Raw genomic sequence first — 24933 nt, forward strand, 5'->3', positions numbered from 1 at the left:
AGTTGAGAGCTCAGTTTTTTGTTTACAACGTGATGGCTAGCTTTGCTTAAGATGTTTGTCAATGAAAGCCAAGTAAAAGGCCAAACGTTATCATAAGTCAGTGGAAACCCAATTGTTTTGGTTCCCTGGTTTCATGGTCTGGACATTTTAGCGACTAAATTCAGCACCCTTTCCAGGAGGAAGATGACTGACGTTTGGCAAGTGAACTACTTATTATGTCTCTGGGTATTTTGTGTATCATAAGTCTGACAAGTGGGTTCTTTTAGACAGATTTAACATATAAGAGCCCAAATTCCCTTAGATTTGCTAATCCTGATAAAAAAAAAAAAACACTCATATTTGTTACTGTCTGTAGCCTGAGAAAGAAGAATTGAGATGATTTTGATTAGGGGCGGGCGATACGACAAATTGTGGAATCGATCCGATGCCAAGTCAATACAGTAGAGGGAAAGCGTTATTGATATCGATACTTTTTACAGTACTTGGATTTTTTTTTAAAGATACACAAAGTGAATGAGTTTGTGATTTTTGCCTTTAATTTGTTGATCGTGATTATAATCAGAATAAAACACAAGACAGATATTTTAGGAAAACAATTTTTTTTCCTATCAACAAATGCATTTCTGACTGTAAGATAATGAGACAAAAACAGCAAATTAACAACATTATTATTTATTCCCCATGTATTGCATACATGCATATGGAGTTTGAAGTCCAGGACCACAAGGCTGGCAAACAGCTTTTACCCACAGGCCATCAGGCTTCTCAACGAAGCGCTCACACACGCCGCACGCAACACACGCACACACTCATTGCACTTTTATTTATTTATTTATTTATTTATTTGTATTAATGTCTCTTCTGTTGTTGTTGCTTAATTTATTGGTATATATGTTTATGTTTCCTTTGTTCTTATTCTTTCTTGTGTTTTCTTTCTTTTCTTGGGAGAATGAACAGAATAAGATTTTCACTGCATAGTATAACTGCCTGTTTTACTATGCATATGACAATAAAACTCTCTTGAATCTTGAATCTTGAACAATTGTTTGAGCAAAATAAAGTCAATGTGCAAAATAGGTAACCAAATTAAAAATGACTATTGTTTCTCATTCATATCCTTTGGCTTTTTGCCCCCCAAAGTCCCCCTGTGTCCAAGGACTTATTGTGTTTGTAAACAATACCAACAATGTAGCAATATGACTAACACAACAACAAAAACACACAGATATTTGTGAATATAAGCATAGACGAGAACTGAAAAATATCTATCTTATCACTCTAGTATCGATCCAATACTGATATTACCTTCGTATTGATACTCCCAATGTTTGCACCGATCTGCCAACCCCTAACTTTTGTTAAGTCATAACAAAACATTGCCATTCAACTGCTGTTTTTACTTTGAATAGCTCTGAACCTGCTGGAGCCATCAGAGCCATTGACAAGCACTCAGTGCATCAAATCTGCTCAGGACAAGTGGTGCTAACCTTGGCCACTGCAGTTAAAGAACTGGTGGAAAATAGCATTGATGCCGGCGCTACCAACATTGGTAAGTCAAGCAACTCTATATTATGCTCATAAATTGTGTATGGCTCTCCCTTCAGCATAGTCATGTACAGCATGTTGTCGTTGCTTACTGTTCCAGATGTCAAGCTGAAGGAACATGGAGTAGAGCTAGTGGAAGTGTCTGATAATGGAAAAGGAGTAGAGGAAGCCAATTTTGAAGGATTAAGTAAGTATCAAGTTCATCTGTCCTGTTATAATGCTAGCTTAATTGTGAACACTTGTCCCACAGCATTAAAACATCACACTTCCAAGTTGAGAGACTTCTCGGATCTCATCCACGTGGACACGTTTGGCTTCAGAGGTGAAGCCCTCAGCTCATTATGTGCTCTCAGGTGATGTATCAGAACATCTCCATCAATTTAAAGTTGAATACCAAAACATGCCGTGTTAATTTCCCATTGCCATCCCCCTGCTAGTGACCTAAGTGTGGTGACATGCCATGAGTCCAGTCCCGTGGGGACCAAACTGGTTTTTGACCACAAAGGTCACTTGGTTCAGCGACTACCTCATCCACGTCAGCAAGGCACCACAGTCAGCCTGCAGCAGCTCTTCTTAACTCTACCTGTGCGGCACAAGGAGTTCCAGCGCAACATTAAGAAGGCCAGTTATTGAAGATTACATTACATCCTCAGTTTTTCATCCATTATTATACACACAGACATGCCAAATCATGCATTTCTATTTGTTTCTACTGTTTGTATATACACAGTACACTCACCTGCCGCTCCACAAGATTCATCTAAAGAGTGCAGCGAATGTAGTTTGTGGTGGTGTAGCTATAAACCTCTGCAAACAATTGCAATGCTAAACACATTGTTAAAAGTGTCATTATGTTCTTTAAATTAAACATTGGGCATTATTATATACTGTATGTAAAAGTGGAGTTTTTTTATATTGGATCTTATTATATGGTGATGGTACTTCCTTCAGTTTATAGTGCGTGTAAATTTAATAGGAGTTTGCTGTTAGTAAGACACTGCAACACGTCTTTTATCCCAAAGGGAAAATAGAGTAACTCTTTAATAAGAGTTTCTTTGTCATGTTCTTTCAGGAGTTTACCAAAATGGTGCACGTGTTGCAGTCTTACTGCATCATCTCCACAGGAGTGCGCATTACCTGCTCCAACCAAAGTGGACAAGGGAAGCGCAACACAGTCGTTAGCACAAGTGGCAGTCAAAATATGAGAGACAACATAGGAGCAATATTTGGGCCCAAACAGGTCGGAAACTTTGATTTTGCAGCATTTTGTGTTGTTTATTTCTATGAGATATCAGACTGTGTTGTCCATGTTTTCTGCAGCTACAGAACCTTCTGGCTTTTCACCAAGTGTCCCCAACTGAGAATATCATGGAAGAATACGGACTCAAGGAGGCAGAACTCTTCAAAAAGATCTTTAGGTGAGCAGCACTGTTGCCTTGTATTCGGATTAATTTGGCTGACATAGCAGAGTAGCATTACAGGGTTCGTGTCACAAGCAGACCATGGTGTTGGAAGAAGTGCCACAGACAGACAGTTTTTTTTCATAAACAAGCGACCCTGTGATCCACATAAGGTGTGTACTGGATTAAGAAAGTCACAACAGGGACTTTACTTACTCCCAACCTGAATTTTGCTTCTCCCTTGTCACCATGCAGGTGACTAAACTTGTCAATGAGGTTTATCACATGTACAACAGGCATCAGTATCCATTTGTTGCCCTCAACATAGAGGTTGCTTCAGGTAAGAATACAATGATTAACCCCATAATGTGATTTATGAAGCATCAAGTTGAAGTGTAGCTTTTTTATTTCAGAATGTGTGGATGTCAACGTAACGCCAGACAAGCGTCAGATCTTCCTTCAGGAGGAGAAACTTTTGTTGGCTATTCTTAAGTCTTCTCTTATCAGCATGTTTGAGGCTGGTGTCAATAAACTCAGCCTGAACTGCAGTCTCATGCCCAGCAACAGTAAGATAACATCATTTTATTTAGATATACAGTCTTACAAAGAGTGAGTACAGGGGATCCCCACGTATTTACGATGCAGTGGCGGGCCATATGTCAAAACTAAACATCTTTATGGGTGTCTCAGTTACTCACGGATTTTTGACCATTTGTTGGTGGTCCTGGAACATAACATCCGAGAAAAGCAGGGTTCTACTGTACACCCCTCACATTTCAGTAACAATTTCATTATATTTTCTGAAGGGACAATACTGTGGTTCTAAAACTGGGATATAACTTAGAGTAGTCAGTGTAGAGCCTGTATAGCAGTATATATTTATAGATGTATTGTGCTTTGAGAATGTATAATAAAGTGGTTGTTGAAAAATAAACGTACAGTAGACAGTGTACAGTAGATCCCTGCCTATTTGTGGTTCCACATTCGCCACCCCCCTCCCAAATATTTCTCTGCTTTAAATTGTAAATAAGATATTCACTGGGTTCTCTACTTGCGAACATTCGGAGATACGAACGCAAGCTGACTGGTCTATATTTTCATGTATTTTGTCGAAAATAGCGATATTTTGTCATTTGAATTTGTTGGAAAATGGCGCTCTACAGTGCTGCCGTATCATCTACGAGGAGAAGAAAAGGAAGACCATACAAACTTCCGTTGAAAGCTTCTTCAAACATAGATCTGCTACTCCTGCACCGTCGTCACCAAGTGACTCGCCACCAATGCCTACACCTTCGACTGCACCTTCGTCGGCAATTCCTTCCACCTCAGTAGTGGAAGGCAATTCCTTCCACCTCAGTAGTGGAAGGAATTGAACTACCTCTTTTAGAAGAGTCTAACGACGACGATGATTTGTACTTTTTTCAATAACTCTTCCTCCTCCACCACTACCACCAACGACGTATGCTCAACCGCTCCTCTTTAAGTGTAAATAACATTTATCATTAAGTATTACTATATCATTTTTATTATTGTTTTTTTTTTCATTAATTATCCTCGTTTAATATTACTACTACATCCAAACTCATATTTACATACATATATATATATGTATACACATACATGTAGTACCTATATGATTGCCAAATTACCTTTTGTTGGACTTGCGAACAAATTGACTTGCGAACGGTCGTCTGGAACCAATTGTGTTTGTAAGTTGGGAACCTAGTGTAAATAAGTTTTGTTTATGGTAACTTAAAATAGAAAGTGGTTTGATGGCGGCAGCTATGAATCCAGCAGAGAGCGCTATCTCACGAGAAAGAAATTCACTATTTTCCAGCAAGAAGATGCTTTGACAGAAGTGATGTCGTGTAACTGCATGTAAGCATAATACTGTACATTGTATGCCTGTATTTGTTTTTAATGTGTAAAACTGAATGTAAAATATGTTTAATAGCTGTGAAAGGGTTTAGAATATCAAAAATAGGTAATTTTAGGACTTTTTATTGGTGGGCCCGTTTTTGCCATTTGTGTGACCAGCGGGGGATGTACTGTGCTCACTTTTGGCAGATACTGTATATGGTTTGCAACCCCATTTTGTTTTGCAGTGACTGCATCCAAAATGCATGCATCTCCATGTGATGAAAACATGCCAGAGCCAGTGGGACAGAACAAGGGACCAGTGATGCAGAGCACAAAATCAACCCTAAATCTGGCTGGCCTGAAGGCTGCTTTCTCAAGTAACAGCAGCGCAAATGTCTCTATCACATCCAGCAACAGTGGCCCAACACAGAAAACCATTCAGTCTTTTTTCAAGGAGACTGTGAAATCTCCTACCCGCAATCCAGGTGTAAAATCTCCTTCAGAGCCCACACGGAAGTTAAACACACCCTCTTCCTCAGTGGGGAGGTCAGTGCTAGATGGGTTCAAGTATTGTAAGGGGTCTTCTTGCAGTGATATTGACTCTAAAGACATAGATCGGTCGCGCTGTGACATCAGTCCTTCATTAGATAGTCAAAAGAATGATGTGGAAACTCCCAGCGTTACAAATGAAGCCTCTACAGAGTCAAGAAAAAGCCATAAAGCTCTCCAGGAGATGGAATTACAAGCTGATTCTCCCACGTACAGTCAGCGCTTATCTGTGAGTCCAGATCCTAAGAGAGCGAGGAAAGATATTCCAGACTGCCCCTCAGAGAGAAAGTCTGTGTTGTCCTGCTTGGTGGACACTCCGGTGTGCTTACAAAGGAGGGCGGTGTCTCACTACTTCTCTTTGCAAGACCTCGCAGGGAAGATTAGGAGGTTACAGGACCAAAAACAGAAGCAAAAAGCCTGTGAGGAGCTTCACTACCGACGCTTTAGGGCCAAAATCAACCCGGGAGAAAACCAAAGTGCAGAGGAGGAGCTAAAGAAGGAGATCAGGTAGAATCAATTACTTCAATGCTTAAATGTGATATTTTCACTGTGTTGTGTGTTTCATTTCTATTTCACTCAACCCGATAGCAAAGACACGTTCAAAGACATGGAGATTGTTGGACAATTTAATTTGGGCTTTATCATCACCAAGCTCAACTCTGACATCTTCATGATCGACCAGCACGCCACTGATGAGAAATACAACTTTGAGATGCTGCAGCAACACACAGTCCTCCAAGGACAAAAACTCATCGCGTAAGAAGCAAAATCTAGATGCATTTTTTTTATATTACCCCGAACATAAGATGACCATGTATCTAACACAACCACGTTGTCAATATCTGGGAAATAACAACTGGTAGAGTGCAATAAAAAGGGATATCATATTTCTTAGCTGCTCGCTGGGGTGAAAGAAAGTCAGTGTTGTGTAACTCAAAGCCAAGTCTCAAGTCGAGTCAACTCTGAAGTCATAGGCTACAAAATTTCAAGTCCTTACAAGTCATAAGCACCGTTTAGTGCAAATAAAATGCCATTTTAACAATGTTACACTATTACATTTGACAAATACAATGCATTTTGAATTATTAGTCACAGAAAAAGAGAGCATTCAGGATTTGGTCATTAGACAGAAATGTAATCCACACCCTCGTTGTTTCTTCTTAAACCTGATTGGAAGGTAATACTGTCAATAACGCAGATTCTGTGGGAAAATGTGTTGTCTTGCTTGAGATGACATGATAACGATCACGTTAGCTGCGGACACATTTTAGTCAACACACACACTGCAATTATTAATCTCTAAACCCCTGGAAATAAGACAACCCCAGTCTTTTTCAGACATTTTTTGAGGGAAAAAAATACCACCTTATATTTGGGTCAATACGGTATTTTTCTTTTTGTTGATCATCTTGTATACCCACAGCTACCATTTTAATTGTCATGAAGCAATATTGTGTTTCTTTCATTTTTGCAGCCCTCAGAAACTTCACCTCACCGCAGTCAGTGAGAGCGTACTGATGGAGAACGTAGATATTTTCAGAAAGAATGGCTTTGAGTTTCTGATTGATGGAGATGGTATGATTATTTCATCATCTTTTACATTTGTACACATATTAAAGTTTTTTTCTCCCCTTACTGTCAATGTAGCGCCGTTGATGGAAAGGGTCAAGCTGGTATCTCTGCCCACAAGTAAGAATTGGACGTTCGGTCCAGCAGACATTGAGGAGTTGATCTTCATGTTGAGTGACAGCCCAGGGGTCATGTGTCGTCCATCGCGTGTCAGACAGATGTTCGCCTCCAGAGCTTGTCGGAAATCTGTAAATTTACACCAGTGACATCTGAGGACATTTTCAAATTGGAGATACATTTTTGCCTTGTTTTTCCCCAGGTGATGATCGGCACAGCCCTGAGTATCAGTGAGATGAAGAAACTCGTGGTTCACATGGGTGAGATTGAGCAGCCGTGGAACTGTCCTCATGGCAGGCCCACTATGAGGCACCTGCTCAACTTGAATATCATCTCACAAGACTGATAGCATCAACAACTACTTTTTTAAACTCACTGATGGACAGTTAAATCCAAAGATGAGGATAGATCCTGTATATATTTTGTTCAGATTCTATTTGTGACTGCATTTTTTTCCACTGTTGACATGACTTATTTTATACGTGTTTTATGTAAAAAACACAGTATATTAAAAGTATTTTTTTATGCCAAATAAACAATGTGTAACAATATACATGTGTGTATTTTATTTTTATGTATTTTTGAGTGGGTTTAGTCACCCATGTAAACGTGTTGACCAACTAATGCCTACCCAAAAGAAAGCAAACATGCTGCTTCACAGTGCCAATATATTATAACAAAAGGAACGGTTCGTTGGACATATTATGAATTAATTAAACGATTGGACTAAACTTATTTACAGAATAGAATTCGGATCTACCAATTACATTTTTATGTAAACGCAAACACAAGTTTAACACATTTACGCATGCCAACAGAAATACTTACGAAAACATATAACATTATCACACGAAAAAGATTACCCTAGCGTAACGAAACCACTTATCTACCTTATTATTTGTACATGTGGATGACCGTAGCTATGGTGACGATTTATGACGTCAAATATTTGCACGTAATTGTTAGTAATGAATTCAGTCGCTCCTCTCGTTGCCAATAGAGACGACAACAACATTAATCACTTCCGGTCTCGAAATTTGGGTCCTACAGGCAGACTATTCTCTTTACATTGAGTTTTTGATCATTGAAAGGATTTAGGTTGAAGATAAGATTAAAAACATCTAATTGTTTTTAACTACACGGATATGCAATACCAAAGTAGACTTTTACAGCGATGGTCTGCGAATTTCAAACAAGCGCAACCTGGCGGCGACCAGCAACACAGTTGCTACCTATTTGACCTTCCTTCGTACTTTGTCTTAACTTTCCAACGGTAAATGAACTTTCGCAGTACAACTGTATATTGTACATGATATCACAACAGCAACTGAATATGGCGTCTCTGACAGATATGAAGGAGAAGCCAAAGACGGCCAGTTTCATGGGCGAGGTTTCGCCAGGTTTAAAGGAGGCCATGTTTATAAGGTACACTTGCTTATGCAACATTTGGAGACGCTCATTAACATTCAGTGTCCTACTAATTAATTAGCTTTAATTGGAACGGTTTTCATTTAAATGTGCTCTTTAGTAAAGCTAAAGATTATCCACAGCTATTTGAAAATACATCCAATTGTGTTGCTTATGCTTAAACTGGCTTTCAGCACAGCATAGAAATACATTGACGTTCAATATGAAGGATGCCTTTTTCTTTGCTCCAGAAATGAGTATATTAACTGCATAAATTAAAACTCAAGTACCGGCAATGCAGCTAAAGCATTGTTTTTGAAGGGTATGTTCTCCATGGGGCTCATGCACGGAACTGGTGTCTTCACGTGGGCTGATGGGGTGAAATATGAGGTAGGGTATCGCTAGAGTAATTATGATTTTCATTTGTAATTTATCATTAAGTGCCCAAGTGTGCATAAACATCTATTATGAGTGTATGCATTTGGATGCATTGCATGTTCTTGTCCACCAGGGGGAGTTTGTGCTCAACATTCCCATGGGCCAAGGCATGTACATTTGGCCAGACGGCAGCTCTTATAAAGGTGACGTTTGCAACGGTGTCAGGCATGGGGATGGAACCCACAAAGATGGCAAAGGCAAAGTGACATACAAAGGTCAATGGAATCACAGCAAAAGGCATGGAAAGGTAACATGATTACATTTTTTTGTTTCCATCTGTTTTGGTTTATTTGTATGCAACATCCTATTATCATCCTATTGTTAGATGTAGTTACATATAGGCCTCTCTTGGCACATGGTAGATAGTGTCACCAGAGCAGACTGTGTGATTGCTGTAACCATCTCTTACGCGTGGCCTCGCATTCTTCTGATTCTTCTATTATCACAATCCTTGGCACATTTAGAAGTGTGTGGCGCCAACCAGCTAAGACCTCAGTGTCGCACATAGAAGGCATACAAGCAGTGGCGGTTCTGGCTTGATTGACGCCCCGGGCGGAATAATGCTATGGCGGCGCCCCCGTAGGTAAAAGGACATCTGACCTGAAGTCCCTTGGACTTGCTCCTGTAGAAGATGAGTCCTCGTAGCTGTCTGCCATTCTTCGTGGTACATTAAACTGTTAAAATTGAGCTATTATTTCAGAGATTTATTTGGAAGCATTAAAGATAACAAACCTTAAAGCAACAAAATCTTACAACGGTTCAAGCCCAAAATGAATCATACACTGGCCAAATTTAGAGTTAAAGTTCATTTTACACACAAGAAGATGGCAAAAGGCTGTAAGGCCTTTCATTAATTGTGTGTTTTTCCTGGAGCATATTTTGTGTTTATGCTCTACTCTTGCCTATGATTGAATTGAAGTTAGGTTATAAAGTTTGAAAAAGATGTTTTTTTCTTTATTTTTCTCAAGCTGCTGCACTTCCCAGGGGAGGCCGGCTCACACTTTTGAAACTCCTGCTGTAGCTTATGCTCGAAGTTACCAGAATCATCCTCTAGAATGGTGCAAATATCCATCTTCATATCCATCCATCCATCTTCTATGCCGCTTATCCTCAGTAGCGTTGCGGGTATGCTGGAGCCTATCCCAGCTGACTTCGAGCAAGAGGCGGGGTACACCGTGGACTGGTTGCCAGTCAATCACAGGGCACATATAGACAAACACTCACATTCATACCTATGGACAATTTAGAGTCACCATTTAACTACATGCGTGTTTTGACCCGGAGTACCCGGAGAAAACCCAGGCACGCACAGGGAGAACATACAAACTCCACACAGACTGATCAGTAGGCATCAAATTAAACAGAATGAGAAAAATCACATTTAAGCACATTTAGATGCTTTTTCCATCAGATCTAAATCAAACCAGATTAAGTTTTAATTTATAATGGTGACTGAGTACAGTGTATCCCCACACAGTCCCGATTCAGCAGTCTGCAAATTCACGGGTGTTTGGCCCAAAAAATATATTTTTTATTTTTACTTTTTTTTTACTGTCAAATCTTTTAAAAGATTGATGATCATTTCTAAATACTGTACATGGTATTTAACTTAAAATGTACAAAAAAAGCCCACAATCTTTACATGTTAATGTCTTTATGCTTCAGTGATCATGTTTTTTCGTCAAGTGGTGAGATTTCACACATGGTCCTTGAACGCACCATAGTTGCCGTGAGATGAAGTGGAACTTAAATATCATTTCTACACCGTAATTCCGATTCCATCTGTTCATTGATCATCCTACATTATCGCTCATTAGTGGTGAGGACCTATACATTTTATTAGGGGTGTCCCGATCAGCTATTGATATCGGCTTTTGGGCCAATATCAGCCCAAAAGTGTATCATATTATATCAGCCTGCATCTAAAATCTCCAATATTGGCACTCCGATACAAGCAGTCGATTCCAGACGCCGCCTCAGCACATCTATGCAGCAGAGGTCGGATGGAGCCCACGTGATCACAACAGCACCGTGTGCCAAGGTGTTAAGCAACGAGTAGGAGTGACGTCGGCCGTGTGTATTTTTTGTTAAAGTCTGAAAAAGACATTGCAGCTGAGTGCAACACTTGTCATGCACAAGTTTCCCGTGGTGGCACAGAACCGGGGACGTTTAATACGAACAAACTCATCACGCATTTGAAGAAGCATCACATGGGAAACGCCCACGGGACGACAAGAAGTCATTAGCTATGACAGAAAAGATGAGCAGCCCCTGTCTGTGGTGGGTAAAGTTGGGTTTAAATGCTTAATTGAGCATGTTGAACTTCGCTATACTACAGTATGCCTAGCCGCCACTATGGTGGATAAAACTACACCCCAGATGCTTAAAGAAGTAAATATTTCTGTTTGAGTAATATTACTTGATCAAGCCTTTTCTAACATTCAACTCTACAAAATAAGTAATAAAAGTATGTATGATTTGTGCTGATATTGGATTGATATTGGTATCTGATCGCAAGTTTTATTATTTTATTATTTAATTTATTATTTAATTTATTATTGTGTTTCATAAGTGTGTGAGGCATACTGAAGGGAGACGAGGGTCACTTTTTTTTGCAAATGTTGATCCAAAATCATAGGAGACATCAACGTCAAGTTAGCAGTGGGTTTTGGAGGAGGAGGAGCGAGCCAAGTGTTTTTATGAGCATCACAATTACTCACCATTTTTTCACCATTGGGTTGTGCCCCCTGAACATAATCCCTGTAAAAAAGTAGGGATTGACTGTATTTAATCAGATTTTGGTGCTCTGTATCCTGGAAGTCCTGGATCAGGGGGAAACGTTAGCTCATATTGATGTTTGTTCTTCTTGTCAGGGCACCGTGTATTATAACCAGGAGGAGACCTCTTGGTATAAAGGAGACTGGGTGATGAACAAAAGAGAGGGCTGGGGCATAAGACGGTAAGATGTAGACTGTTCTGAAAAAGTATTTGTCCCATCCAGAATAATTTTTCATATTTTATTCACACTTAAATGCTTCAGATCAAACACTTAAGTAGACAGAAATAGGCCTAATATACACAAAATGATTATTTTATCTAAACCTACATGGGCCTCAGTGAAAAAGATGGGTGTGGGGAGACTTGTTTGTTACCATTTGTAGTAATATAAATTGGGCATTACTTTACATTTGAATCAATATGAGCTTTTCCATTTTAGGAGTTCATAGAAATAACTAGTTTTAATACAGTGTAATTAGTGTATATTGAAGGTGATTTTTTTCCAGATTTGTGGCACCCCTAGAGGTCACGCCGCTAGCGTCTGCCTATACTGTACTGCCGAATGGGCGCTCTGCAAGGGGGAAATTACTATTTCAGCTTGGGTCTTGTTGGTTTGGATTGTTTTTTTTTCCATAATAAATAAAATCACTTAAAACTGATTTTTTTTTTTTTACTTGGGTTATGTAAATCTGTCTGTGACAAAGCGCTGTGTACAGTATATGATGTATATGGTTGTATGTGAGCAACATGTGGACTCTCTCTGATCAGCTACCCTTCTGGTAACATTTATTTTGGAGAGTGGAGGAATCACTTGAGACACGGGGAAGGCACCATGAGGTGGCAGAATGTGGGACAGCTCTATATTGGGCACTGGCTAGATGGAGTCCAGGTAGGAATTTGTATTTATACTACTGTCATGCATATGTTCAGCTTGCTGCTGCTTCTTTCTGGCAGCATGGCCAAGGCACACATGTGTGGCTGGTGAAGCGAACGGATGGATCGGAATTTCGTCCCAGCAATCAGTACACTGGGAATTTTTTTCTGGGTCAGAGAAATGGACAGGGAATCTTTTATTACGCCGGTGGTGCCACCTATGAGGGTGGATGGATAAACAATAAAAAACACGGGAAGGTATGAATATGCATTTTAGAGACAGTCTGACTCAACTTATATAAGTGATGGTTTTATATTTAGGGAAAAGTCACCCTCAAGGATGGCAGTGTGCTTGAAGGACAGTTCATTAATGACAAGATGGTGACTCCGGATGTGACAGCAAACAGAGCCCCTGTTCGACAAGGTACAACACCATCCCACTTACACGTGACTTTACTCTAAAAAGAGATGCCACTTTCTACACGTTTATATAATGCAATGTGCATTTTCAAAACGTCAGGTTTAGATGAGTCTACTCTTGGACCAGACATGACTGTCAACATCGATTGTGTTTTGGAGAAATTCCCACAGAGAAAACAAGACAATGAGCACAAACAGGTTAAGCGCCTGCACTGCATGACCCTGACAACTGTTTCTAATATTTTGTCCCTTTAGTGTAGTAAATAAGCTCATGGTTTTTGTCCAACAGGTGAGGTTTGTGCTGCTGAGGCACAAGACAGAGCTGAGAGCTATCTATCGTTTCTACAGCCGACTGGGTCACCGTCAGACTCCAGGTAGTGCCTTCCTGCTGTCCCGCATGCAGCTGTGGCGCCTGCTGAAAGATTGTCGCATCCACCATCGCGGCATCACCTTGACAGAGCTGGATCTTTATATCAGAGGTGGGACTCCTCCCTGTTTGGACAAAAGAGTTGGGACCAACCAACGTGTAACGATTCGTTTTAATAATGATTCAATTCGTATCAGGATTCATGGTTGCCGATATGATTCAAGGATGATATTGGTTCATTCAGAACGATACAATCTGAAATGATTCAGTAACTTTTTAGCCAAAAATTCAACCAGTGTGACTGTGAAATAAATACCTGGATACTGGACAGTGCAGGTGACGTTTCCTAGATTCCCGTTGTTTTTTGTAAGGGAATCAGGTATAAATGAAGTATGGATAGAAACAAACAAGTAAACAAGAATTAATGGCAAACACATTCACATTTTATTTGAATAAAGTGCAACCAGCACTTCGATTCTCCCTTGTGCATTTCTGTGTGGAGTTTGCATGTTCTCTCGCGGTACTCCGGTTTCCTCCCACATTCCAAAAACATGTACGTTAGGAATTTTCCTAAGAATGAATTTGTGTGAATGGTTGTTTGTATGTGCCCTGCAATGTGTCCTGCGATTGGCTGGCGACCAGTCCAGGGTGTACCCCGCCTGTCGCCCGAAGTCAGTTGGGATAGGCCTCCTGCGACCCTAATGAGCGTAGAAAATGGATGGATGGAAAGTGCAACTAACACTTCAGGTGTAATAAACAGGAGGTTAACCTTTTCTGCTCTCATTTTCAATATTCAATACATTTTCAATAAAAGTACAGTAAGTGCTACTGCTGTAGCGGGAACGAGAGGTACCTGGACGGTCAGCATTGTGTGAAATCCCATGGCGCCTTAGTTGATGGTTCGAGAGATTTGTCGTGTTGCCGTGGACTTATTAAGAACAGCTCCCTCTTTGCAAAAGCCAAAGTGTTTCCACACACTGGACCGCAATAGGGGCCTAATTATTCCTCGGTCGCCGACTTGTCGTCTGTCATCCGCCATGCTACGTTTTGTTGTCTGCTGGCGCGTGGCAATGACGTCACAGACAGGCAGACGGAATGGAACAACGTTTAACGCCTTTATCATTAAAAGTGCTGATTAAAAAAAACAACATTTATTTAAAAGCCTGCCGTGCTTAAAACCCATGCTTTATTTCCGAGTATCAATGCAATTACCTTTTAAATGATGTTGGATCCATATATGCTGTCCGGAATGGCAACTTGCCAAACACAGATCGATGTAGTTGGATCACAGGAATATAAATCGAACCATCGATGTAGTAGTTGAATCGTTACACTCCTGGGACCAACTCTTTCCTGTAGGCTAGATGTCCCGATATTTCTGTAAACTGATCCATATTTAATCCATTTTTTTAATCTTAGATAATCCGGACCCAGCAGAGGTTCACTCCCCCTTCACTCCCATCATGCTCTGTCGCTTCCTCAGCTGCCTGGTGGTCATTGCTTACCACATCTACCAGAAAGACATTGAGTAAGAATACATTGTTGTTTTACCACCGCATTATATTGGATAAGCATGCAAAGTCTTTACAGAGTTAGCCGCTACTGTATCATGCCCTGTGCATGGGCATATGACTTCTTTGAAACATGTTCCACCTATGCTCTTGTTACATACAGGCCATCAAATTACCTTCTGGCTTCCTGTTTCTCCAAATTGCTGACAGATGATATTTTTCCAAATGCCACGAATGTCAAAGGTAAGTAAAATTCAACCAACCATCCATCCATCAATCTTCTACCACTTATCCAAGGTCGGGTTGCGGAGGCCTGCAAATGGTTGGTGACCAGTCCAGGGTGTGCACCGCCTCTTGCCTGAAGTCAGCTGGGATGGGCTCCAGCATACCTTTGCGACCCTGGTGAGGATAAGCGGCATAGAAAATGGATGGATGGATGGATGGATGGATGGATGGATGAAAGGGTTGCGAGGGCGGCAGCGGAGCCCAGAGGCACTGGATTGGTCGAATTTAACATCAAGGGAATATTGTGTCAAGGTTTGCCAAAGCCTCCAAGCTACATTGCATTACACTCATTATTTTTAATAATTGGCACAGGTTTCCTGTTTAACCCACCCGGGCATGCAGTTGTAGCTGTGGACTACCTGATGAGAAGCCTGGAGGTCTACCAGGCCTACTGCAGAGTCAGTGCAGCCCCCAGAGATGACTCCACCATGACAAACCGTCACATGCTATTGTTGTACAAGGTAACATCAATAAGGAAAACGCCTGTATTTCTTCAATGACTTAAGTAGATTCAAAACAGTAATGCCAAATCTCTGCCTTTACAAATCAAATACAAATATAACGCAGAGCGATTTGTGAGGTCTGATCTTTTTGAGGAGGCATTTGTATGATGCAAATCTATCACTCTTTTGAACACATTGTTTTGAGAACCCAAACGTTTTACTTAAGTGACCCAGCAACTAAGCAGAACTACATTCCTTGTCACGGAAATCCGACCAGAACTGGACTGGCGGGACCAAACGGGGGGTGGGGGTAAGTCACTGTTGAAATTGTCCACTGCCGATGGGGATGTCATACAATGTCATGTCAAAAAATCCGAACTATCCCTTTAACAGAATAAATATTATAGAGAATAATATACAAGCAAAAACAAATTTTCATTTAAAATTTCCTAATGAAATTGACAAATGAACATTTAACTTAATTTTTGCCTTTATTGAAGAATCTTCTTGGCAAAGACGATGAGGAGCAGAGAAGGGGAGGGGACGGCGTCTTCGTACTTGACGATGAGTTCTTTCTCAAATTCAATAGTGTTTCCCAGCTTCTTTATCAATTCCTGTCACACAATGTTCTTTGGCCCCATGGCGGGTTATTTCGCAGTTACACATACAAAAAAGCACAGTGATTCACCAAGGGTGCTTTGCTTGAGCACTCGGTTTTGTGGAATGATATAGTACAGGGGACATGGACTAGTTTGTTACATGTAATATTGTACGAAAACTGAGGCAACATTTTTGTGGAAAACGTAATCATATCAAAACGAGTTTTGACAGTAAAGTATTGACACCCAAGAAAAATGTGGGTCGTCTTATATTCAGGATGTATACATGCGAACCAACGGGTGGTGCCAAATGACTTCTCCCAACACAAGTCAGAGCTTTTCTTCCAGTCACTCACCCATACCTGTGACCTTAAGATGTAAAACCATGACTTTGAGATTGGCTTGAAAAATAATATTTTTTTCTAAAATCAGGTGTTGAAAAAGTGGGGCCAACTTTGTACTTTAACTGCCTTGACGGGACAAAGTATGCACATATTAAAAAATGACTTTTTTTGCGGAGTGAATTTCAGAGTTTCTCTGGTCTACTTTGTCCTCCCACTAGGATCTCAATATTTGTGATAGTAGTCTGACTATAAGCAACGTCATGCAAATCATCTGTGCAGAGAGCCTTGATCCCAGCAATATGTCACCATGTATGGAACTAGAGGTGTGTGCATTTCTTTAGTATGCACCCATCCCATTCATCTATTGTGTTATGCCCACACCTGCCTTGTTGTTTCCTATACGTCAGATTACATTCCTGGAGTTCTTCGAGGTACTTCTTGGCTGTGCTGAGATTAAGTGTCAGGAGGTTGGTGTTTTTTTTGTGGTTTTTTTTAAAGCGCAACAGATATTATGAAATAGCTCTTTACTTTGCCATCATCTATCGTTTTTCCCAATATTGCATCAGATCATCCGATAGATTTTGAAACAAATTCATATAAAAAGGAGTCAAACGTGCCAGAGTTTTTTTTTTCTCAACAGATAGCAGACCCTTACCCCAAGACGAGACTGTTGCTTGCCTCTTCAGGTTTGTTAAGATAATGTACATATTTATTCATTGTTGAATACTCATAACATTATTTAACAAAAACTTTGATGTAAGGTCATACAAGACAGATGAAAGTATCTGCTTGTATTTATAATAGAATTTTTCATCTCCTCCAGCAGTTCCACGTAAATGGCAACAATTACTGGTCAAATTCTGTCAACAGGAAGCTTGGAGTCGGAAGATCCATCACTTTTTCAACCACTTTTTCTTCCCTGCGGTAAAACTTCTCCAGTTAGTGTGATCAGCACTGCTGAGAGTAAAAAACAGATTGAACATGATGGGTTAATGCTTACACTGTCTGTCTATATTAGCCCACCAGCGAATGATCATTCAAATTTTCCACCGCTACTTGAGCATAGGTGGTTTCCCTTATGTTCCACATCTTTTTGTTCATCAGATAATATTTTATAAACTCAAAAAAGAAAAAATGTGGTGCTTCAGGTATTTTTGTCCCAGGTTTATAATGACCAGACCAGGTCCTTACTCTTACTACAATCTTTAATTACAAAACTGAGTTATCCAAACTGTGTACTTTTTAAAAAATGCCTACATAGACAATGTTTTTCCCTTAAAAATAGTAAGTAGTGATTAAAAATTAAAGGGGAGGAGTGAAATACATGAGGTCACTCGGACAGACAGACGGGCGTATCCGGTCCTTGGGGTTTGGGGTGAAGAGAAGCAGAGATGCCTCTGCTGCCTGGGCCTAAAATAAGAGAAATAAATACAGTGAGTATTTAGCAATGAGAAGCTCAGTTTAAAAGTTTTAACAGAAAAAGAAAAGCTTGAACCTGTGTCGTCTGTAGGCTCAAAGGTGAAGATTGTGCTGGCAGTGCTGTGGTATCACCGTGAGGAAAGAGACTTATTAGAAACCAGTAGTGTCCCAAGTGCATTTACCCAGCCCAAAATACTGTGCATGTATGTATTGGAGAATAAAAGAATCTGTTATGCTCTGAGATGACATTTAAAAAGTGTACATTCAATTGGGTACTGTGTGTTGCACCTACGGCATTCATCATACCTTCTTCCTGCCGAGTCAGGTGTCCAGATTGACATGTGGGACTCTCCATTGTCACATCAACTGTCATAGGCGACAGAGTCTCCATGGAAACTGGCTTCGCTGGTGACAGGCTGCATCTCTGTGAAGGCCGGAGGTAACGCTCAAAGTCCAACCCTGCAATTTTCTATTAAAAGTAAAGACATGCAATGACTTTTGGATCTGAACGGCCGGATGGTTGCTCATACAAGGTATTGACATTTACCTCAATAACAGCGCTATCAGTTATGGTGCACATGGACCTCGGATTCTCCTTTGAACTTTGCACCGCAGGAGAGCCGGTCACAGTGGGAGAGGACGGGTGCTGCTGGCAAGGAGTACTGCTGGGTGACAGCATGAGACTCAAGGCTGTATTGACAGGTCTGGTGGCTTCCTCATCTTTCTGGGCGACAGGAATAGTAGGAGGCGCACACATGGCCGACTCCTGCATTGAAACAATTTCTGCTTGCCGTGCAGAGGTCTTCTCCAGCTGGGGGCTGCCCAAAGGCACTTGAGTGAAAGAGCAGAAAGACAGACATGTGTCGACAGAAGCCTGTCCTCTTTGGCAAGGCTGAGGGCTGTCGCGCTGCGGCCTTGGTGTACATCTGGAGGTTTCTTTGGAGGAAAGGCGGAGGGGGGTGTGCTTGGCTTGAACAGGAGTCCCATGAGTTTGTGCCAATGCAAGGGAGCATCGAGTCAGTCTTCTGGGAGTGAGGAAGCTTGTGCAGGGAGAGGCCTGTGGTGGCATGGCGGTACTCAGGCGGCTGGATCTTCTCACGCAGCCTGCAAAGTAGTGTGATCACATCAATGACACATCCCAATGCAGAAACACCGTAGTAATGAAGGTTTGCTCACCGGATGCCTTGGCTGGGCTCTCCACACAGAAGAAGCCTCCATCGAAGACCACAGTGTCAGGCTGTTGTGCTACCGCCTGGCTTTGTGCTCCCTCAGGAGGGGACGTTTCGTCCAGAGCATCACCTGAAGGCTTTGCCGCTTCCTGTGCTTGCTTTTTGGCTCTCATGGCCGCTTTCACAGCAGCCAGGCGAGACTTGGCCACGGCTTTGGTTTCTGCTAGCTTGGCAGGTGCTGCTGCTGGTTTCTGGTAAAATAATAGGGATAAACATTTTTATGCAAACGCACGTCCCTCAGAACTTGAAGTGCTCACAGTGCAGATGAGAAATGCAATGCTGTATTTTATTTTTTTATTTTTTTTTAACATTGCTTTGCCTTAAGAGGGTTAGGGTTAGCTGACTTTACCCGGAGACATTTTTGGCATTCAGGTTTTTTTTTTTTATTTTTATTTTGGCTGTGTTGAATGAATATACGTAGATCAGTGGTTCTCAAACTTTTTACAGTTGTGTACCCCTTCAGACATTTGACCTGAAGCCATGTAGCCCCTTTTAAAGTAAAAGGGATATCATTTTTTTTTTGACACAAGCTTTTATGAAGCTGACATTTTTGGTCATGGACAAATGAGTGAGGATATTAAAAAAAAAAAAAAAAAAAAAAAAAGACCCTGTAAGGTTTGGAAATATTGACCATGTAATGTAAAGACACAAGAAGATGTCACCTTGACTGCTTTCCTCTGCCGCCGTGGCGGCGACTTGTGCTCTTCCACCCACCCTCGCGCCTCCACTTCACTGAGTGTATCAAACTTCCTGTTTACATCTTCCACCTAAGAGAGAACAATGCAACATGTCAGCCATCTTGTGCCATAAAAAAATTTGGTTTTCCTTTACCTGGAAGTAAACCATGTCCCAGAAACCCTGCAGGTCACTGCAGGTGGTGACCTTCTCCCCTCGGTGCAGCTCGCAGTCGTCCACCAGACCCCTGAACTGGTTGAAGCGCTCTTTCATGAGCAGTCTTGCTTGGCCAATCGCTGTACGCATGCGATCTCTCACTAAACACATGGAAGACATGCAACTTTTCATTTTCAACAAGTGTCTGATGCAATTTTTAAAAACATTTTACCCACTTTCTTCAGGAATAGACTCATCTTCTACTTTAGTCTCCCACTGAGCACAAATAGATGTCAATCTGTCCGTCTCACTCGCAATCTCTGACCTACAAACAAACAGAACACTTCCAATTTGACAGATTCATTCTAAATACAGTGGTGTGAAAGTGTTTGCCCCCTTCCTAATTTCTTTTTGTTTTGTTGCATGTTTGTCACACTTAAAAGTTTCAGATCAAACAAATTTAAACATTAAATTTTAAAATGCAGTTTTTAAATTAAACTTTTTATTAAAAAGGAGAAAAAAAAGTCCAAACCTACAAGTCCAAACAAAAGGTTAAGCCATTTCTAAAGCTTTTGAGACTCTAGCAAACCACAGTGAGAGCCATTATCCGCATATGGCAAAAACGTGGAACAGTTGTGAACTTTCCCAGGAGTGGTCGGCCAACCAAAATTACCCCAAGGGCGCAGTGACGACTCATCCAAGAAGTCACAAAAGACACCACAACATCTAAAGAACTGCAGGCCCTGCTTGCCTCAGTTAAGGTCAAGGTTCATGACTCCATCATAAGAAAGACACTGGGCAAAAACAGCCTGCATGGCAGAGTCCCAAGACAAAAACCACCGCTGAACAAAAAGAACATTAAGGCTTGTCTCAATTTCGCCAGAAAATATCTTGATCCCCGAGACCTTTGGGAAAATACTCTGTGGTCTGACGAGACAAAAGTTGAACTTTTTCCAAAAGGTGTGTGTGTCCCATTACATACGGCGTAAAAGTAACGCCGCATTCCAGAAAAAGAACGTCACACCAACAGTAAAATATGGTGGTAGTAGTTTGATGGTCTGGGGTTGTTTTGCTGCTTCAGGACCTGGAAGACTTGCTGTGATAAATGGAACCATGAATTCTGCTGGCTACCAAAAATCCTGAAGGAGAATGTCTGGCCATCAGTTTGTGACCTCAAGCTGAAACCAACTGGGGTTCTGCAGCAGGACAATGATCCAAAACACACCAGCAAGTCCACCTCTGAATGGCTGAAGAAAAACAAAATGAAGACTTTGGAGTGGCCTAGTCAAAGTCCCGACCTGAATCCTATTGAGATGCTGTGGCATGACCTTAAAAAGGTGGTTCATGCTTGAAAACCCGCCAATGTGGTTGAATTACAACAATTCTGCAAAGATGAGTGGGCCAAAATTCCTCCACAGTGCTGTAAGAGACTCATTGCAAGTTATCGCAAACGCTTGATTGTAGTTGTTGCTGCTAACTGGGGCCCGACCAGTTATTAGGTTTAGGGGTCAATCACTTTTTCCACACAGCGCCATGTACGTTTGGATTTTCCCCCCGTTCCCTTAGTAATAAAAATGTTTGTTTAAAAATTGCATTTTGTGTTCCAATTTTGTATTGTCAGAGTAATTAATATTTAGATTTGTTTGATGATCTGAAACATTTCAGTGTGACAAAAAAAAAAAAAAAATCAGGAAGAGGGCAAACACCACTGTACATAGCTTTTCGTACTGGTGTCTTGGTTACCTAAAGTACAGCACATCATGCTTGGATTCTAGGGGGCTACTTGGGGCTGGAGAAGCCACTCTGGGAGGAAGAGGAGACTGGCAAGGGGATTTAGATGGCGAACATCCACTTGGCTCGGCTTGAGGTTCATCACTGAATACAGGGGCAGGTGGAAGATTGAAGCTGGAGCTGGGAAAGAAATGGTAGAAAACATCAGCTCATGTAAAAGGTTTCCAAAAACGGTGAAAGAGGACCACAGACCTCGGTGTAAGAAAGGCATCTGCTGAGCGAGGAGTAAGAGGCTCCAATTTGAAGGCTGACAAGCCAACAGGAGCCTGAAAGACAAAGCCCTTGGGAGCAAAAGAGGACAAAGAGGAGGGCTCCTCGGTAGGTTCTTTGTCCACCACCATATTCTCCTCCTCAGGACAGGTAGTTGACTTGAGGGGTTGAGACTCTTCTGGCACCAGATAATCATGCTCCTTTGACTTAAGCATCAACACAAATTAGACATCAGGTACACTACAAGTAAAAACTAAGGTTCGTTTTAAAACATGCTGTGTGTGAGTATCACTCACAGAAAGGCTTACCTGGGGTGCAGCAGGATGGATGCTGAGCTTGCTATCAACTACAAATGACCCGATTAAAGTTTGATTATTTATTTATATATATATTATATATAATAATTTGATGAGGTAGAAAAACTAAAATGAGACAATACCTTTGCACTTCCTTCCCTTTCCAGAGGGGGGCATTACAGAGTTAATCATGGCTCTGCTCCTTGTGATTCTCTGGTCTTTTAGGAGTAGAAACACAACATTCTGGGTTTATAAACGGTCACTATAAAGCACTCAAAATCAATTAAGCGTTGTTTTTACAGGTGTGGTTAAACGAATTACATATCTGCATACCTGAAGATTTGTCACTGGGCTTGTTTTTCACAACAGGGGCTGCTGTAACAGGTCTGTTGCCTGATAGGGTAGACTGCCCTGAAATGCACATAAGGAAACAAGATAAGGGAAAACAAACATGATAGCTGATAACACGATGCGGTCTTATTACATGGGTATTTTTCTTGGTAGTCACCTGCACAGGTGTTTGTCTTGTTTGGAGCCGCTTTGACAGGAGCTCCCCTGGTTGGTCTCTCTGTAGCAGGTGGAAGTTAAAAAAAAAAAGAAGCCTCAGTTGACATTAAATTGTTTGATGCATTCAACTTACCTTTCCTTGCCGTTGTATTTGGATTGTGTGTCTTCAGAGGTTGCTGCTGCTTCATCGAACGGGTGACTCTGCTACTCTGTGATGAAGCAGTGTTTGTCTACAATTAAAAGAAATTATAATACACAAACACACATTTAAACGTCCCTGCACAATCTATACAAGAAGCATGTAGCAAAATTGCCTATACAAAGATAGTTTCTTAGTGTGTAAAACTGCACTTAAATGTGTTTAACTGTTCAGAGACTATAGGTTATACCACTTAAAGTTGTATTCAAAATTAACTTATTTCTTTGTGTACAAGTAATGTTATTTTATATGCATCTTTACTTCCAAATGTTTCAAACAAGACCACTACAGGTGAGCACTGTTTTGGTCAGTAATAAATTAGTTACTGACGTTGCAGTGCTGTGTTTTACATCTTTTTCTATCAACCAAAAAGGATTTTCTCTGGTTAGTGTAGTTGGCTGAAAAAAAATTACAAAAGGGGATAATTCACTGAAAAAAGGTTGAGAACCACCCGTCTGCAGTATGAAAAATAGTTGGGTTTTTTATCATAACTCCTGTGAATAGCGAGGATGTACTGTCATAAAGCATGGAGATGTGCCAAATGTGTGGCCTTTTTGCTTACCTCCTTTGCTTTTGTTAAGGCTGCAGGTATGGGAGGTAAAGCGAAAAAAGACAAATCTTTAGGATGATACAGGCCAGTCTTAAAGACTCCTTTACGCTCCTTCTCTTGCTTTTGCTTCTCTTTCTCCAGGGCTTTTCTCTCTTTCCAGCGTGCAAGCAGTTTCAGCCTCTCTTCTACAGCTTTGTCTATAGATAGAACAGAAATTGATTAAAACAGAAACAAGTTAGCCATGATGACGAGGAGGATTTCTTAATGGAAGTGTGTGAACATACATTTAGCAGAGTTCGCAGGGAGATTTGTTCGGTCTTTAATGGTTGACGTGTTGGTCACAGCCGCAGAGGAATCCAGACATGACATTTCCAGCTCCTGGAGCTTGTCCAGCTGCCTTCGTGCATCTACAACCTTCCCCCTGTTTTCCTTCTGTGACTGAGACATTCTACGGGCCATTTTCACCCTCATCATGGACACACTACTGTCCCGTTGGCGAAAGTGGGAAAATTTAGACTCCATGTTTACGTGCCTGTAGTAGTAGATTTTGGGGGAGGTGGTGGGTGAGAGGTGGAAGACAATGGAAACTGCTATTGTAATAAATATATGATCAATTCAAGTAATAATGCAAGTAGATTAAATATTTTTGGCGTATTGGATTCATGTAGTTAAGCGAAGAAAGCGTCACTGCTTCAACCAGCTAGCTAACGACTGCAGTATTGCCCCCGACGACAATTAGCTTTCATTTCGCTAACAAGAAGCTGGTAAAACACAACGCAAACGATAGCTGTTCACTCAGACTCAAACGGCCCAAAAAAATCAGATTACTATAAAATATCTGTCTTACCTCGGTGTTTTTTCTTATTTGAAATACAAAAACAGTCGCCCAGAGCAGCCAGAAAGTTAAAATATCATGGCGGTTAACGTTTGAATGTAGTTTAAGGATCGGATTGGTTGAACGTCATAGCAGCATATTTGCTTCTGATTGGTTCTTCTTCCATTTCCGGTCTAGCTTTGTCAGGCGCTGAGTTTTTTAAGTGTTGCAAAGGATATGGTACATTTTGTACTCCAATAATGATTTTGCCTTTATTTAGAAGGTTCCATTCCCTTTATGTGACACAACAGTGGAGTATAATTTATAATTTTAAATCTACAGTTGTGTTTCCTTGCCTATACTAACTCCAGTTTAACCAGTGGGGGCGGTACATTTCGTACCTGGGCCTTTAGGTACCTCTAAATACCAGCACTATCGCTTCACAAATATCTAAAGCATCAGTAATATGTTAATTTGCAATATAACAATGTTGTTGCTGAATTGGGTCTGAATACTATAATTACTAAACTAAGAAACCAGTTAACCCTTTATCTTCCAATAATCGAAAAAAAAAATACTGGA

The 24933-nt window shown here is 40.9% G+C and overlaps 3 protein-coding genes across 5 annotated transcripts; 2 read left to right on the top strand and 1 right to left on the bottom strand.

The window, feature by feature from the left end:
• Positions 1-3: 3 nt before the first annotated feature.
• On the top strand, positions 4-7578 carry pms2 (PMS1 homolog 2, mismatch repair system component). 2 transcript variants are annotated; one of them, XM_054769134.1, is made up of 15 exons: positions 4-197; positions 1410-1549; positions 1646-1732; positions 1796-1898; positions 1983-2166; positions 2618-2785; positions 2866-2963; positions 3019-3118; positions 3201-3285; positions 3359-3511; positions 5051-5861; positions 5943-6110; positions 6829-6929; positions 7002-7171; positions 7243-7578. In XM_054769134.1, the coding sequence occupies exons 1-15, from the start codon at positions 184-186 to the stop codon at positions 7384-7386; spliced, it is 2526 nt and encodes an 841-aa protein (XP_054625109.1). In that variant the 5' UTR covers positions 4-183; the 3' UTR covers positions 7387-7578. The 2 variants fall into 2 exon arrangements, with proteins under 2 accessions (XP_054625109.1, XP_054625108.1); XM_054769133.1 differs by having other exon boundaries at positions 6829-7171.
• A 499-nt stretch (positions 7579-8077) lies between these two features.
• rsph10b (radial spoke head 10 homolog B) lies at positions 8078-18132 on the top strand. Of its 2 annotated transcripts, none has more exons than XM_054768787.1 (17): positions 8078-8313; positions 8390-8465; positions 8769-8837; positions 8959-9132; positions 11759-11844; positions 12432-12552; positions 12618-12794; positions 12858-12960; positions 13057-13154; positions 13246-13435; positions 14743-14851; positions 14998-15077; positions 15432-15580; positions 16724-16828; positions 16913-16972; positions 17146-17191; positions 17329-18132. In XM_054768787.1, the coding sequence occupies exons 1-17, from the start codon at positions 8186-8188 to the stop codon at positions 17451-17453; spliced, it is 1896 nt and encodes a 631-aa protein (XP_054624762.1). In that variant the 5' UTR covers positions 8078-8185; the 3' UTR covers positions 17454-18132. The 2 variants fall into 2 exon arrangements, with proteins under 2 accessions (XP_054624762.1, XP_054624763.1); XM_054768788.1 differs by having other exon boundaries at positions 17332-18132.
• On the bottom strand, positions 17324-24497 carry dlgap5 (discs, large (Drosophila) homolog-associated protein 5). The gene is made up of 18 exons (XM_054768786.1): positions 24385-24497; positions 23822-24069; positions 23550-23734; positions 22922-23018; positions 22790-22849; positions 22615-22692; positions 22425-22499; positions 22294-22331; positions 21968-22191; positions 21728-21895; positions 20221-20309; positions 19985-20145; positions 19816-19920; positions 19101-19344; positions 18472-19028; positions 18231-18393; positions 18001-18044; positions 17324-17915 (listed from the first exon to the last, which is right to left on the bottom strand). The coding sequence occupies exons 2-18, from the start codon at positions 24057-24059 to the stop codon at positions 17808-17810; spliced, it is 2634 nt and encodes an 877-aa protein (XP_054624761.1). The 5' UTR covers positions 24060-24069; positions 24385-24497; the 3' UTR covers positions 17324-17807.
• Between the last annotated feature and the right edge of the window lie 436 nt (positions 24498-24933).

Source organism: Dunckerocampus dactyliophorus, chromosome 2, assembly GCF_027744805.1.
Source record: "Dunckerocampus dactyliophorus isolate RoL2022-P2 chromosome 2, RoL_Ddac_1.1, whole genome shotgun sequence".
Lineage (NCBI taxonomy): Eukaryota > Metazoa > Chordata > Actinopteri > Syngnathiformes > Syngnathidae > Dunckerocampus > Dunckerocampus dactyliophorus.